Consider the following 17,255-nt stretch of genomic DNA (forward strand, 5'->3'; position numbering starts at 1 on the left):
GGGCCCGTGCCACCACCCCGGAAGTGCTCCGTGCGCAGCGTCGCCATGGGGAACGGCTGGGGATCTAAGATGGCTGCCGTGGGCCGGGTCGTCCGGGTAAGTAAGTGAGTGAGTGGGCGAGGAGTCGCCGCCGCTGCTGCTGCCGCCGCTGCACCGCGTCTGGCTCTCCGTGTTGTGCCTCTCGCTGCTTCACACAGAGACGCTGAGCCTGGAGCGGGGCCGCGGGTGTCCTTGTCCATGTCCACACCCTGTTACCCTCAGCTTGTCCTTGTCAGGGGACGGGAGATCCCGCGGCTGCACCAGCTGCGCCATCCACAGCCACAGAGATACATTAGATAGCGAGAGAGAGAGAGAGAGAGACGAAATGTGTAGGAAGGAACTGCAGATGCTGGTTGACACAAAATGCTGGAGTAACTCAGCGGGTCAGGCAGCATCTCTGGAGAGAGAGAGACATGGGTTGTTGCAGCCACTGACCCTGACCTCTGTCCCATTAACTGAAGGGAAGCCCCAGGGATGAGTTGCCAACATCCGGTTACTCCACTTCATAAATTCGAGGAGCAGAATTAGGCCATTCGGCCCATCATGTCTACTCCGCCATTCAATCATGGCTGATCTATCTTTCCCTCGAAACCCCCATTTTCCTGCCTTCTCTCCACAACCATGACACCCGTACTAATCAAGAATCCATCAATCTCCTCCTTATGATTATCCATTAACTTGGCCTCCACAGTCGTCTGTGGCAATGATCATATTGAATGGCGGTGCGGGCTCGAAGGGCCGAATGGCCTACTCCTGCACCTAATTTCTATGTTTCTATGAGTTCCACAGATTCACCACCCTCTGACTAAAGAAATTCCGCCTCATCTTTCCTTTATTCTGTCCTTTTTATGTTCTTTTATTCTGAGACTATGGCATCTGGTCCTGGTCTCTCCAACGAGCGGAAACATCCTCTCCATATTCACGCCGTCTGAAGAAGGGTCTCAACCCAAAAACGCCACCCATTCCTTCACTCCAGGCATGCTGTCTGTCCCGCTGAGTTACTCCAGCTTTTTGTGTCTATCTTCACTCTATCCAGGGCAATGCTCACGTTTTCATGCTTCACTATATCAATGGTGCAGATAGACACAAAATAATTCAGTGCGTCTGGCGGCATCTCTGATGGGTGACATTTTGGGTCGGAACCCCTAATCACCATCAGACTCTTCTGAGGAAGGGTCCTGACCCAAAATGTCGTAGGTTCATACAGTATGCAAACAGGCCCTTCGGCCCAACTTGCCCACACCAGCCAACATGTTCCAGCTACACGAGTCCCACTTGCCTTTGTTACCTTTCAGCCATCCAAATCAGTCAGTATAGAATGGTTGAGGGAAAGGAGATCGATCAGCCATGATTGAATGGCAGAGTAGACTCAATAGGTTAAATGGCTTAATTCTGCTCATATGACATGAACATGAAACTCTGCACTGGCTGCAGCATCTAACTCACAAGTAAAACCGAGAATCAAATGATAGTATAGTGCTTAGCAATGTTAATAATATACTGTTATGGTATGTGCCTCTTTGAACTGTAGGTCCACAACGTAAGCACGTGCGAGTACATTGCTCCATTAATAATTTCTCTGCACAATTCTCCGAATCAACTGGAAAGGTGAACCAATGTCAGCGATCTCTCTCACACCAACATCCTGAGCGTTGATGCTCTTTTTATACCCAGTCAGCTTCATTGGCAGACATGTATTTAGATTCCTGACACCAGGCTCCTGAAAGAATAGTCTATTCTGTTCTGTCCTAAATACAGGTTACTGGGTAGAGAGAGCAAAAGATGTAAGGGAAAAAAAGCCCCTAAAGTGCTGGAGTATCTTAGTGGGTTAGGCGGGATCTTTGGGACAGACGGGATGAGTGTAGATAGGCATCATGGCCAGCATTAATGAGGTGAACTGATAGGGCTCATTTTTGTACTGTATAATTCCATGTTGGTGATCATGTTTGTATTGGTGTGAATTACTGGGAACCATTGAAGACCACATGTCCCTGTTTTTCATTGCTGTATAGCAGAAGATTTGACAAAGCCCCTGCATCCGTAGCCCCAGCCTCTGCATCTTGGCAAATGCACATTCCAGAAGGAGATGCAGAGTGATACAGCATGGAAACAGGCCCTTCGGCTCAACGCCTAAACCGGCCAACATGTCCCAGCCACACTAGTCCCACTGTCTGCATTTGGTCTATATCCCTCCAAACCTGTCCTATTCATGTACTTGTCTACCTGTTTCTTAAACTTTGGGATAGTCCCAGCCTCAACTACCTCATTGGGCAGCTTGTTCCATACACCTACTACCATTTGTGTGGAAAATGTTACCCCTCGGATTCCTATTAAATCGTTTCCCTTTCACCTTAAACCTATGTCCTCTGGTCCTCAATACCCCTACTGTGGGCAAGAGACTGCATCTACCCGATCTATTCCTCTCTTGATTTTATGCACCTTTATAAGGTCACCCCTTCATCCTCCTGGGAAAAGTGTCCCAGCTTACTCAACCTCTCCCTATAGCTCACACCCTCTAGTCCTGTCACCATCCTTGTAAATCTTCTCTGTACCCTTTCCAGCTTGACAACATATTTCCTATAACATGGTGCCCAGAACTGAACACAATACTCCAATTACGGCCTCACCCACGTCTTATACAACTGCAATATAACCTCCCAACCTCTATACGCTGACTGATGAAGGCCAATGTGCCAAAAGCCTTTTTGATCATCCTGCGACTCCACCTTCAAGGAACCATGCACCTGCACTCCCCAGAGCCCTACCATTCACTGTGTAGATCCTGCCCTTGTTAGACTTCCCAAAGTGCAACACCTCACACATCTCTGTATTGATTTCCATAAGCCATTCCTCCGCAAACCAGGCCAATCGATTAAGATCCTGCTGCAATCTTTCACAACCATCTTCACTATCTGCAAAACCACCCACTTTTGTATCATCGGCAAACTTGCTGATCTTGCTCTGTAGATTCTCATCCAAATCATTGATGTAGATGACAAACAGTAATGGGCCCAGCACCGAACCCTGAGGCACACCACTAGTCACAGGCCTCCAGTCCGAGAAGCAACCTTCCGCCATCACCCTCTGCTTCCTTCCATTAAGCCAATTTGCTATCCATTCAGCTATCTCTCCTTATATCCCATGCGATCTAACCTTCCAGAGCAGCCTACCATGCGGAACCTTGTTGAATGCTTTACTGAAATCCATATACACCACAAATACAGCTCTGCTCTCATTGACCTTTTCGGTCACGTTTTCAAAAAACTGCACCAAATTTGTGATCCCACGTACAAAACCATGCTGACTCCCTAATCAGTCCTTATCCATCTAAATGCCTGCATATCCTATCCCTCAGAATACTCTCTAGTAACTTTCTGAAAACAGATGTTCAGCTCACCAGCCTATAGTTCCCAGCATTTTCCCTGCAGCCCTTCTTGAATAGAGGCACAACGTTTGCCACCCACCAGTCTTCCGGCATTTCTCCTGTATTTAAGGACGACTCGTAAATTTCAACCAAGGCTCCCTCAATTTCCTCTCTAGTTTCCCACAATGTCTTCAGATATATCTGATCAGAAATTTGTCTACCTTCACACATGATAATACCTCCAGCACCTCTTCGACCGTAACACTGACTGCTCTCAACACACTTCCATTGACTGCCACAAGTTCCTCCATCATCCTGTCTTTATCCTTGGTAATTACATACTCATTGAGGACCTTGCCCATCTCCGGTGGCTCCACAGAGGTGACCATTTTGATTCCTGAGGATTCCCACTCTCTCTCTCTCTCTCTCTCTAGTTACCCTTTTCCCATTTATGAATTTAGAACATCTCTTGGGATTGTCCTGAATGCTATCTGTCAGATTTATCCCCTGGCCCCTTTTTGTCCATCTGATATCCTTTTTTAGTTTACTCCTTAGTTCCCGAAACTCCTCCAGGGATGACAATACCCATTACAACCAACTCATCGGTGCCATCAGTGATATTGAGACTCTAATGGGGAGAGCCCTTCTCGCCATCAGCCAGGCACAGTGTAGTTACTGTGAAAGTTCTGTCAATGACGCGCACTGCCAGATGTCTTTGACAGTTTGGAGCTGACAGGATGAACAATCTCTTTGTGCCAGATTGAGTTGCGTTCTTGAGCATGAACTTTCTACCAAAGGAATGTGCTGCATCAGCATGGCCAAACATAGCCTTCACAATGCTGGGGACACATTTCCAGCCTGACCCTCATTTTGAAGTAACACAAAAAGTATTTGAATGTCCAGGATCTGCACACAGCTTGTTGCAGACTTTGTGTGTAAGACAGAACTGCAGATGCTGGTTTAAATCGAAGGTAGACACAAAATGCTGGAGTAACTCAGCGGGTGAGGCAGCATCTCTGGAGAGAAGGAATAGGCGACATTTTGGGTCGAGACCCTTGGGAATCGACCCAAAATGTCACCCATTCCTTCTCTCCAGAGATGCTGCCTCACCCGCTGAGTTACTCAAGCATTTTGTGGATACCTTTGTTGCAGACTTTGCTGGCTTTACCTTCCACTAAATGTTACTCCCTTATCATCATCTATACACTGTAAATGGGTTGATTGTAATCATGTATTGTCTTTCTGCTGACTGGATAGCACGCAACAAAAGCTTTTCACTGTACGTCGGTACACGCGACAATAAACTGAACTGAGCCCCACTCGAAGATGACCATCAGGAATAGGGCTACTTTTATCATCATCAGCACAGAACTACAAGGGACTTGGTATAAGATTGCACAACATACTTTGGCTTGCACTATTATGGACTGGCTACCGAATATAACTGATAATTTATGATATATATATTTGTTTGTTGAATTGTTGCATTTAATGTATGTGTAAAGCTACAGAAAGTAATAATTTAATTGTTCCAGTCCTGGTGCATATGATAATTAAACACTATTGACTCTCTTGATGGTTTTCTAGCAGCAGTTAACAGTTGTTTCATTGTTTGTCACTTGCTAGTTCGATCGTTGAGTTTATTGTCACATGTATCGAGGTACAGTGAAAAGCTATTTTGTTGTGTGTTATCCAGTCAGCGGAACGACTGAAGAAGGGTCCCGACCCAAAATGTCACCCATTCCTTCTCTCCAGAGATGCTGCCTGTCCCGCTGAGTTACTCCAGCATTTTGTGTCTAGCAGCAGAATGACTATACATGATTACAGTCAAGCCATTCACAGTGTACATATACTGGATAAAGAAAAATAATGTTTAGTGCAAAGATGGCCCATGAGGTAGATGGTAGGTCAGGACCTCTCTCTAGTTGGTGATAGGATGGTTCAGTTACCTGATAACTGCTGGGAAGAAACTATCTCTCAATCTGGAGGTGTGCGCTTTTAAACTTGCATCTTGCCTGATGAGAAAGGGGAGAAGAGGGAATGACCCGCCCTGTTAAAGAAAACTTTAAACAGACAATTAGGCAAACAATCAAAACTTTATTTAAGAGTGTCAAATACAGTGATCACTGGGGAGCAATCTAGGAGATGTGGGGAGAAGGCAGGCAAGGGTTATTGATTGGGGACGATCAGCCATGATCGCAATGAATGGCAGTGCTCGCTCGAAGGGCCGAATGGCCTCCTCCTGCACCTATTTTCCATGTTTCTATGTTTCTAACGAACAAAGAATCATTAACTGCTCATATACAGAATTTTACTTTGATGTTTAAGAAGGAACTGCAGATGCTGGAAAATCGAAGGTAGACAAAAGTGCTGGAGAAACTCAGCGGGTGAGGCAGCATCTATGGAGCGAAGGAAATGGGCAATGTTTCGGGCCGAAACCCTTCTTCAGACTGATGTGTTGTTTACTGTAGCAGGCATTTTAGCACTTTTCCTTCTTCCAAATGGTCTTATAACACTTTTTTATACCGACTAGTTTATACCGAAAAACACAGAAGAGTACATACAGCCCAATTCCACCCCATTACAGACAGGAAATGTCCTGTTACCCTTTCCATCTTAACTCGTTGTTTTACAATTGCCATTTGTTCTTTGACAACAGAGAAGCAAATCTGACTAAGAAGACTTAAGAATAAGGGATAAGCCATTTGGGACTGAGATGAGGAGTGGCCTTTTCACCCAGAGAGTTGTGAATCTGTGGAATTCTCTGCCACTGAAGGCAATGGAGGCCAATTTCAGAGAGAGATTTAGCTTTAAGAGCTAAAGGAATCTAGGGATATGGGGAAAAAGCAGGAACGGGGTACTGATTTAGGATGATCAGCCATGATCGTATTGAATGGTGGTGGTGGCCGAATGGCCTACTCTTGCACTTATTTTTCTATGTTTCTATGCAGTGAGTGTCAGTTACACATGCTCAGTTTCAACCTTGGGGTAGGAGATTGCAACCTTCACGTGGTCCGCCCTGTTTCGACGAATGCAATCAAGCCGGCATGCACAATCAAATAAGATCAAATAGAACAAGTTGTCCTACAACGTTAGGCTGTGCACGCAAGAAGTTTCAACCTTTAAAGCTCAGAATTATTAGAACACATGAAGAGGACTTTAAGCATTTTTAGGAACTCCACCTATCCTTATTCCTTGCTGTCTTCTTGAAGCTTTGGAATTTATTTTTGACAGCACCTCACACCTGACAAACAGGTTCTTACCTGCGATCGAGAGGGAGTATTTCTTGTACAATGTCAGTTTCTGCTGCACCTCGACAATGCATTCCACCCAGCGCTTGGTATATGCCCCATATCTCCAAATCTATTCCCAACTCCTTCTGTTAATCAGACTAGATAATGAAGGGAACAAAGGACCATTTGGATCAGTTGCCCAAAGATCATGGGCTTACTTTTGTTAGTTTAGTTCAGAGTTACAACACGGAAATAGGCCCTGCGACCCACCGAGTCCATGCCAACCAGCGATCTCCACCCACTAACACTACCCTAGGGACAATTTACAATCTTTACTGAAGCCAATTAACCTAGTAAACCTGCACGTCTTTGGAGTGTGGGAGGAAACCGGAGCTTGTGGAGAAAACCCACGCGAGTTACAGGGAGAACATAAACTAAAATTCCAAACTACATTTTCAACTGTCAAAAGCAATGAAAAATAGGACTTTCATGACCAGGATTAAAAACTATCGACAGTATCTGAATCCTATTCAAACCTGAAAAATGCACATTCATAAATTATTAGAGATTACAAATGTTTACAAAGAAAATGTCTAAGATAATATTTAAAGTGGAGTTCTGAAAATCAATATTTGTATTTTCAAACATCTCATTCGCTTCTACGAAATGCATTAAAAATATGTATATTAATAGGAATATTCATGAATCCTCGTAAATAAAACATCTTGAAGAATTTTGATGAAGATAGATGATGGAAACTTCTAAATGTTTGTTGAGAATGTTTTGAGGACTGAATAATCAGTGACTTGGAAAGTATGTGCTTATTTTCTTTTAAATTTCTTTGTAGATTGTGAAACCATATCAACGATTAATTCAATTCCCAGACAGAAAGACTGCCCCTAAACCTAATGGTAAGTGTAATTCAGTAAAGCTTTCTGATAATTTACAGAAAAGATGGATAATGGGTTAGATTTTTATCCCTTGGTATTCATTCATCATGGTTGAAAACATTAGCGACGCAGTGGTGCTGGTTTCCGACGGGCACGGTGACGGACGCACCACACATTTCTGTCCTCCATGCAGCTGGCAAGCTCTTCTTTTGTCTCTACACATGCGTCTTCCGTCAACGTCTTCAGCATCTTCTTGGTCGGCCGTCCCGGGTCACGTCTTCCATGGGCGGGTTCCCACAGCACAACCTTGTTTGCTGGCATTTCTGGGTGGCCGTGGCAGTGACCAGCGAGCCTCATCCTTCTCCACCTGATCTTCCCCGTCAGAGGTGGATTCTCCCCACAGAGTGATGTGACCCCATTGGTGATGTGGTCCCTCCAACTGACTATCCCTTGGTATAGTTCTATCAATCAATTCAGGTCATATTACGCCGATCAGTTTTGGTCCCCCTATTGCAGGAAAGTTGTGAAACTTTGGAGAGGGTGCAGAGGAGGTTTACCACAATGCTGCCTGGATCAGAGGGTTTCAGGTATAGGGAGAGACTGGACAGACTTGGATTGTTTTCTGTGGAACGTTGGAGGCTGAGGGGATTCTTGATAGAAGTACAGGTGCACAACCTTTTATCCGGAGTTCCGGAAACCGAAAAACTCTGAAAACCGGCCATTTTTTCCAGGATGTCGTCTGCACACCAAAGCTCGCGTTTGGCGCCAAACTTGACCCGAAACGACCCACTGTCAACCCAGGTCTGTACTACTGTAGCGGCTGCCTCCTCTCCGGAGACTGGGGAGACACTTAAACATCTGTAAATCATTGCTTAAATGTTAGTCAGTTAGTTTGGAGGGCTTTTATGTGAAAAAGGGGGTGGGGTGGGGTGAAGGGGGAAACTTTAATTCTTAGTCCCCTACCTGGTCGGAGAGGCGGGGAGCGGTCAATGCCTTACCGGGTCGCCGTGCAGTAAGCTCCGGAGCGCTGTGGCCGCCAACTCCCAGCTGGGGCTGCGGGCGTCCGGCCGCGGGCGGCGCCGGTTGTAGCTCCGACCCCGGCAACTCTACCCCTGGCTGCGCGGCGCTCCAAATCCAGCGCGGCCCGCGGCCGGACGCCCGCAGCCCCAGCCCGACATGTTGTGTGTCGGCGGCCACAGCGCTCCGGAGCTTACCGCACGGCGACCCGGTAAGGCATTGCCCGCTCCCCGCTGGTATCCCAGCGCTGCGACGCCGCCGACTCCCAACATCGCGGAACTGGGGCTGCGAGCGGCGCTGGATTTGAAGCGCCTCGCAGCCAGGGGTAGAGTTGCCGGGGTTGGAGCTACAACCGGCGCCGCCCGCAGCCCCAGCTCCGCGATGTTGGGAGTCGGCGGCCACAGCGCTCCGGAGCTTACTGCACGGCGACCCGGTAAGGCATTGCCCGCTCCTCGCCTCTCCGACCAGGTAGGGGACTAAGAATTAAAGTTTCCCCCTTCACCCCCCACCCACCAACCACATAAAATCCCTCCAAACTAACTGACTAACATTTAAGCAATGATTTACAATGATTTCCCCGGTCTCCGGGGAGGAGGCAGCCGCTCCTGACTTTTCAAGCCGCCCGCGCTACCTACCTAATCTACGCTAAAAATCTTCCATTCGGAAATCTGAAAAATTCCGAAATCCGACAAGTGTCTGGTCCCAAGGCTTTCGGATAAAAGGTTGTGCACCTGTATTTCAAATTATTGTAGGCATAGGTAGGATAGATACCCTTTTTCCCTAAGGTGGAAATGTCTAATACTAGAGGGCATGGCTAGAAAGTGAGAGGGAGGAAATATGTGCGGGGCTAGTTTTTTTTACACAGAGGGTAATTAGGTTTAGTTTATTAACAGGTGTACTGAGGTAAAGTGAAAAGCATTTTTGTTGGTCAGACTATACATGATTGCAATCAAGCCGTCCACAGCGTACCAATACAGGATAAAGGGAATAACGTTTCGGGGTGATGGTGGAGACACATATGATAGTAGCATTTAAAAAGCTTTTCGATGGGCACATTGCTTTTCAGGAAATGGAGTGATATGAATCACTTGCAGGCAGATGAGATCAGTTCAGCTAGACAACATGTTCAGCTCAAACATTATGGGCCGAAGGGCCCGTTCCTGTGTTGCACTGTTCGATGTTCTACATCAGTGCCCGCTTGAACAGGGTCTGAAGAAAGGTTTCGGCCCGAAACGTCAAGTTTATTTGTCACATACGCATACGCGATGTGCAGTAAAATGAAAAGTGGCAATGTTTGCGGACTGTGCAAAAAAAACTACAAAACAGAATGGAACAGAATTAGTAATTACATATTTGTGAGAAAAAAACTGCAATTTTAAAAAGACACCACACAACAGTAAATTGGTCAAGTAAGTTCGTCCCTGGTGAGATGAGAGTTTACAGTCCTAATGGCCTCTGGAAGAAACTCCTTCTCAACCTCTCTGTTTTCACAGCATGACAGTGGAGGCATTTGCCTGACCGTAGCAGCTGGAACAGTCTGTTGCTGGGGTGGAAGGGGTCCCCCATATTGTTGCTGGCTCTGGATCTACACCTTCTGATGTATAGTTCCTGCAGAGGGGCGAGTGTAGTTCCCAAAGTACGTTCGGCCGAACGCCCTACTCTCTGCAGAGCCTTCTTGCCCAGGGCAGAGCAGTTCACAAACCAGATGTCGATCACGTTGCCTATTTCCTTCGCTCCATAGATGCTGCCTCACCCGCTGAGTTTCTCCAGCATTTTTGTCTACCTCCCGCTTGAACAGTGATTTGATTTAAAAATAAATAAAATTTTCATAGTCCATGTTTCTCTGTGGCCTTCCTATTTTGGTGTCTTCTGACTTTATTAGTTGTTTTGGTCCCAAATTTGAAGATCTCTCTAAAGTCCTTCTACTTTGACTGTCTCCTTTATGATAACCCTTAACACCATCTTCAGGTAACCACCCTGTTACACATCCCGTTACCCCCCCACCCCCCCCTGACAAAAATACATGTTTACATTTGTATGAAAATATACAAGTAAATTTAACAAGTATATTTCTTCTACGTTAAGCATCTTAGGATGATTTTTCATGTTACATATCGGTAAATGTACCAGGGTGGAAATGTCCGACACCAGAGGGCGTAGCTATAAGGTGAGACGGAGAAAGTTTAATGCAGATGTGCGGAGGCAAGTGTTTTTACACAGAGGGTGATAGGTGATTAAACATATTGCCAGGGGTGGTGATGGTGGTGGAGGCAGATACCACAGTGGGCTTAAAGAGGCTTTTAGATAGGCAGATGGGAGTGCAGGGAATAGAGGGATATGGATCATGTGCAGGCAGATGAGATCAATTCAGCTTGGCATCATGTTTGACGCAAACATGGTGGGCCTGTCCTGTGCTGTACAGTTTTATGTCCTGTGTGTACTGCTTTACTACTAATAGTAATATTATAGAAACATAGAAAATAGGTGCAGGAGTAGGCCATTCGGCCCTTCAAGCCAGCACCACCATTCAATATGATCATGGCTGCTCATCCAAAATCAGTACCCAGTTCCTGCTTGTTTCCGTTGGGGTGGGAGATTGCAACCTTCACGTGGTCCACCCTGTCTCGACGAATGCAATCAACCTGGTGTGCACAAACAGAAGATCAAACAGAACAAGTTGTCTTTAGGCTGTGCCATACGCAAGAAGAAAAATACTTGTTTCCATTAGCCCTAAGAGCTAAATCTAACTCTCTCTTGAATAAATCCAGTCAATTGGCCTCCACTGCCTTCTGTGTCATAGAATTCCACAGATTCACAACTCTCTGGGTGAAAAAGATTTTACTCATTTCACTAAATGGCCTACCCCTTATTCTTAGACTGTGGCCCCTGGTTCTGGATTCCCCCAACTAGTCTGTCCAATCCCTTAAGAATTTTATATGTTTCGATAAGATCCCTGCTCACCCTTCTAAATTCCAGTGAATACAAGCCCAGTCGATCCATTCTTTCATCATATGTCTGGTTACAGTGGTTACCCATTTGAAAGTGTTCCATAGCATTTCATGGCCTTGCAAACAAAATCATAAGTTCATAAGTGATGGGAGTAGAATTATGCCATCCGGCCAATCAAGTCCACTCTGCCACTCAATCGTGCTTGATCTATCTTACCTTCTTAACCCCATTCTCCTGGCTTCTCCCCATAACGGTACTCGGACATGGCACCGAGAAGCCAAAGCAAAGAAGCCAAATAACCGAATGGCCGCTCTGCCGAAACGCCGCCTACCCGAAAGGCAGCGTCGCCTACAAGCCAATGGACCGAATGCCGCTCAACAGAAAAGTCAAATAACGGACATGATGTTGCGGGGGGGGACGGGGGACTTGTCAGCGATTGGACCAGACCCCCGCGTCCACCACATCACTGTGGAGGGATGAACTTTGTCCCACCCGACCCACAGCCCACGGATGGTGGCCGTGGGAGAGTGGGGGCTGTCCCGAGGAATGCGCACCTTCGGCCGCTTGCAACTTGGTGCTTGGGTTCAGATTGCCCAGTCACCTATGGCTTGTGTGGGAAACTGACCCCCAACCTCCCACCGATGGAGACGGTGGTAAATCCATCCCTAATGATCCCACTCATCATCAACATCATCATCATCGTTGAAAACATCAACGGGCACGGTGCCTTACAATGCCGTGTACGACAGTGATCTCAACCTCTACTGAAGTGTGGATGGCCGTTGGCTCGCTAGGAGCTCATCCACCCTTTGACAGGTCTTGTTTTTGGTCCTGCTGTGGGTCCACAGCCCCCTCCTCACCAGGTGGGGGAGACGGTTGAGTCGCTGACTATCCGACCATGGAGCAGGTAGCACGGGATTACATGGTGCCCGTGGCGGGGGGGACTCCCCCGACCTAATCTTAGATGATCCCACTGGTGTCCCAAATGCTCGTCCATGTGTATGGGGTGCCCATAAGTTGGGTGTTCATTTCTTTACTTAACATAACAGATTTATTTGTTAAGGGGTGGCACTGTGGCGCAGAGTAGAGTTGCTGCCTTATAGCGCCAGAGACCCGTTGGATCTTAATTACGGGTGGTGTCAGTAAAGAATTTGTATGATCTCCCTGTGACCGCACGGGGTTTTTCCGGGTGCTCTGGAATTCCTCCCTCATTCCAGAGACGTGCTGCTGTAAAAACATTCCTAGTTTGTAGGATATAACTAGTGTTTGGTTGATTACTGGTCCACATGGACTCGGTGAGCCAAAGTTTAGTTTAGAGATACGGCCCGAAAACAGGCCCTTCGGCCCACTGGGTCCATGCCAACCAGCAATCCCCGCACATTAACACTATCCTTCTAGGGACAATATTTACATTTACCAAGCCAATTAACCTATAAGTCTTTGGAGTGTGGGAGGAAACCGAAGATCTCGGAGAAAACCCACACAGATCACGAGGAGAACATACAAACTCCGTACAGACAGCACCCGTAGTCAGGATCGAACCCGGGTCTCTGTTTCCACACTATCTCTAAAAACTAAAACAAAACACGGGGAGGAAACATTTTCTAAAGTAATTGAAAAAATGCAGATTATTTATCACCATATATAATGATCCACCTGGTTGCAGTAGAACAGCTACTAATTGCTTTATCTCTTGTGGATTGAAGTTTGCATTGACCTTATCTTGTGGCAGAGAAGAAGTTGGGTGCTGTACTGTGGCTTGTTCAATTATTTCGATTCTTGTTTTTTAGTGCGTGAAGCTCTCAAATCGATGTCTGTATCAATCCAGGGACAGCAGCCAACAACAACAACAACAACAACAAGTTCAGTTTCTTCAGCCAGTGTCCCCGTTAGCAAATTGTCTGGCACACGTGACACTATCGAAATAATAAGAGCTCTGCCGCAGAAATACAGAAGATTACCCATTTCACAAGAAGAAATGGAGTACATTCAGGTGAGTACGGGCGCTCTAGATGAAATTAGGTTTACTCTTCACAACATTGTAAGAGCTACAGGTGCGTAGTTATTATTTGACTTAGGAAATGAATTTATGAATGATGCGAGCATGGGTTTATCCTTGCCCGTCAATGGTGAAAACGGAGACTTGCTGAGGTCCTGTCTTAATGGCAGAAAGCTACTTGAAAGCTGTGGCGAACCCCACCAGCAGAATAGAACTGATGGCCCTATCATACTGTACCAGTTCATTCAAGTGCTCTCCCGAGTTTTAAAAAAAATCAAACTCGTGGTAAGCACATAGAATGAATATAGCGGGTACGTCAGAGCTCGGGGACGGTTCTTAGCGGCTCGTAACGCTAACGGCTGGTACTCGGGAAGACTCTCTAACGGCAGGTTAGCCCGGGAAGACTCGTGAAGATTTTTCAACATGTTGAAAAATGTCCACAAGAGCCCCGAGTACTTACGATCGGTCATTACCGTAAATCTCCGAGTTCGAATCAGGGCAAACTCGGGGAGAACTCTTGAATGAACTCGTACAGTGGGACAGGGCTTTAAGGATTAAGGTGCTGCTGGAACTATAACATAACTGAAACCAGCTTGTACATTTGTTCCCATCTACTCAGACTTTCCCTTATCCAAACAACTACGCTGTTTTCAATAAATTCAATAATGCAATAATTCATTTTAATAAATGTCGTCAATTATTAAAATAGTTCAACATGAATTGAATTATGTAATACAATTTGCATTACAGAATGCAAATGCCTCATCGTGCAACTAGGCTCTCTTACTTGGCTTTGAAAATAGATCTGTATAAAATCTACCACATGACCTATGTTTTTTCCCCCCCACAAAATGTATACCATAGTCTTCAGAATCTGATCTTTACCTTTCAATTTCTGATGTAATTCACAGTTTGTTAGTTCTCTAGTGTGTGGAATAACGATAAAAACCCGAACCTAACCAAAATATTCATTTGCACAGTTAGCTAAGAAGAAAAATGAACGGTGCTCTTCTTGTGCTATGATTTATTTGTAGATTTGCAATTTGTACTGAATTACAGAAAATTGGTTGCGCTGATTATAATCAATATTTTGACTGGGTTCTGCTTCTCAATGTTAAACAATGTTTAGTTTATTGTCACGCGATCCGAGGTACAGTGAAAAGTGTTTGTTGCCTGCTAACCAGCCAGAGGAAAGGCAATACAAGATTACAATCGAGCCATTCACAGTGTACGCAATATTGTATTTTAGTTACGTTTTTCCAAAGTAAATGACTCAAGTAATTTGGCCTTCCCTGCTCAACTGAATCCTTTTAGTTCAAGATCGAATTCTGAATTTGACTTGAATAATCAACATCAGTTTTAAATCTGTCTTATTTCTCTCTGGGGTTTTCCTGTAATCAGTCTGTGTTCAATTATCTGAATTGGTGCTTGGATTGGGATTGAAAGTAATGTAATTATCGATTTGAATATAATTGTACACAGCTTGTTTTGGGAACAGCTCCACCCACGACCGTACAAAATTGCAGCAAATTGTGGACGCAGCCCAGGCCATCACACAAACCAACCCCCCTTCTATTGATTCCATTTACACCTCACGCTGCCTCGGCAAGGCCAGCAGCATAATCAAGGACCAGTCGCACCCTGGCCACTACTTCTTCTCCCCCTCCCATCAGGCAAAAGATACAGAAGTGTGAAAACGCACACCACCAGATTCAGGGACTGTTTCTTTTTTGCTGTTATCAGGCAAACTGAATCATCCTACCTCAACCAGGGAGCAGTCCTGAACTACAATCTACCTCTTTGATGTTCTTGACTGGACTTTGCTGGCATTACCTTACAATGATACAATGATACAATTTATTTGTTGTCATTTGAACCTCATTGAGGTTCAAACAAAATTTGGTTTCTGCAGTCAATACAAACAAGAAAAAGAACCAAGGCACAACATAATTTACACAAACATCCATCACAGCGAATCTCCTCCTCACTGTGATGGAAGGCAAAGGCTTATCTCTCCCCTGCTCTCCCCATTCTCCTCCCGATGTCAGTCAAAGCCCCCGGCGGGCGATGGTAAATAAGTCCCGCGGCCATTTAGGCCGTGCCGGGCGATGCAAGGCAGTGCTCCGGGTCTTGATGTTAAAGCCCCCGGCGGGCGCTAGCAAGTCCCGCGGCCATTAAAGCCGCGTCGGGCGATGTAAGGCCCCGCTCCAGGTCATTTTCAATGCCGCAACTCGGGCGGGAGAAGTTGCCGTTGCGGAAGCACCGAAAAGCAGTCTCCCACCAGGGACCCGCGAGCTCCCGATGTCACCGTCCACCGGGCCGGCGGCTGGAGCCTCCTAATCTCCGGGGTTGGGCCGCAGCAGCGCGCCACCACAGCTCCTCCCGTTCCGAACTCGGCCAGCTCCGCGATGGTGAGTAGTCTGCAGGCTCCGCGACTGGAGCCCCAGGTCGTTCCGGTTGGAGGCCGCTCCACGGTGCTAGGCCCCAACGACAACGGAGACCCAACAGGGAAAAGGTCTTGCACTAAACGTTATTTCCTGATCATGTATCTATACACTGTAATTGGATTGATTGTAATCATGTATTGTCTTCCTGCTGATTGGTTAGCATGCCACAAAAAGCTTTTCACTGTACCTCAGTTCACGTGACAATAAACTAAACTGAACTGAAACTGAACTGTAGTATGTATTAGTTTTATACAGATTGAGTACCTTGGTAATGGTATGGTAACTTTGTTTTACAGCGTGGTGGACCTGAGTAGGATCCAATGGCTTGTTTCTCTCATCCATCAGTGACCATACGGTGATTTGTTCATTTCCAAGCGGCAGACACTCTGTGTTACACCGTTTATTTGAGGACTTTAACCCACTGCACTGACGACAAGTCCTTAGAATGAATGTACATCCATGAATGTTCAATAAACGCTGAAGAGTTGTCACAATTTATAAAAGTAGAAATATCCTGATGTTTTCCCCAAATTGCGTTCAGTAATTTTCATAAGAACAGTTTGGTGAAATTTAAAATCCTTTACACCGTTCTGTTCAGTAAAATTCACTAAGCAAATTATTTGGTGCATAAATATCTTCCAGCCTATAATTTGATTTTGTTGAATTTAACTGTATTTTAATTGCCAGGTCTCAAATATAAGTGGTCTCAAAACATAAATGGGACAGCCCTACTTTTCAGACATTTTAATATAACTCCATCCAATTGTTTTTACAACTTGGGTGGGGAATTTGGAATGCATTTTTCAATAACTTGTGTGTATCATGATGGATCTAAAAAAAAAATGCTATTGACTCCACTAATTTAAAAGCCCAAGGAAATATTTACTTGGCATATTGTCAACGGTCAGTTTAAATGTAAAAGGTTTAAGTGCCTAGCTCTGCTTAAAATCCTATGTTTGCCAGGTGTTGCTATATATTTTTTCGTACGATAAATTTAAATATATTGCTGAGAGAAAGTGTAAATCGTGGAGTCAAACCACATTCAGCTGTGTTTGAATAAAGATTTATGGTGCAGTGATGTGATAATTTGGAAAGTAGAAAATTATAGATATAAGACTTAATAACGTGAAAATGTTATCGCTTCAGTCCATAGAACTGAAGAGTTATTTTAATGTAAAACGGGGAAAAGTAAAGCACTATTGTAAATAAACATAGGAGTATAAAACTACATAATGTACTTTTACTGCCATATACTTTTGTTCAACAAAATATCATTACAAATCAAGGAATTTAAATTGATTAAAGTGACTTAATTGA

At 45.3% G+C, this 17,255-nt stretch overlaps 1 protein-coding gene across 1 annotated transcript; it reads left to right on the forward strand.

The window, feature by feature from the left end:
• mrps36 (mitochondrial ribosomal protein S36) lies at positions 1–17,255 on the forward strand. The gene is made up of 4 exons (XM_033018583.1): positions 1–96; positions 7,484–7,547; positions 13,283–13,485; positions 16,235–17,255. Exons 1-4 carry the CDS (start codon positions 46–48, stop codon positions 16,250–16,252), a joined length of 336 nt encoding a protein of 111 aa, XP_032874474.1. The 5' UTR covers positions 1–45; the 3' UTR covers positions 16,253–17,255.

This window comes from Amblyraja radiata, chromosome 3, assembly GCF_010909765.2.
Source record: "Amblyraja radiata isolate CabotCenter1 chromosome 3, sAmbRad1.1.pri, whole genome shotgun sequence".
In the NCBI taxonomy this organism is placed as follows: Eukaryota; Metazoa; Chordata; class Chondrichthyes; order Rajiformes; family Rajidae; genus Amblyraja; species Amblyraja radiata.

Excerpts from the sequence above, each read along its gene's own strand:
- mrps36 (XM_033018583.1), top strand. The coding sequence starts at position 46 with ATGGGGAACGGCTGGGGATCTAAGATGGCTGCCGTGGGCCGGGTCGTC. Across the intron at positions 97-7,483 it reads CCGTGGGCCGGGTCGTCCGG|ATTGTGAAACCATATCAACG; the intron begins GTAAGTAAGTGA and ends ATTTCTTTGTAG. Across the intron at positions 7,548-13,282 it reads GACTGCCCCTAAACCTAATG|TGCGTGAAGCTCTCAAATCG; the intron begins GTAAGTGTAATT and ends CTTGTTTTTTAG.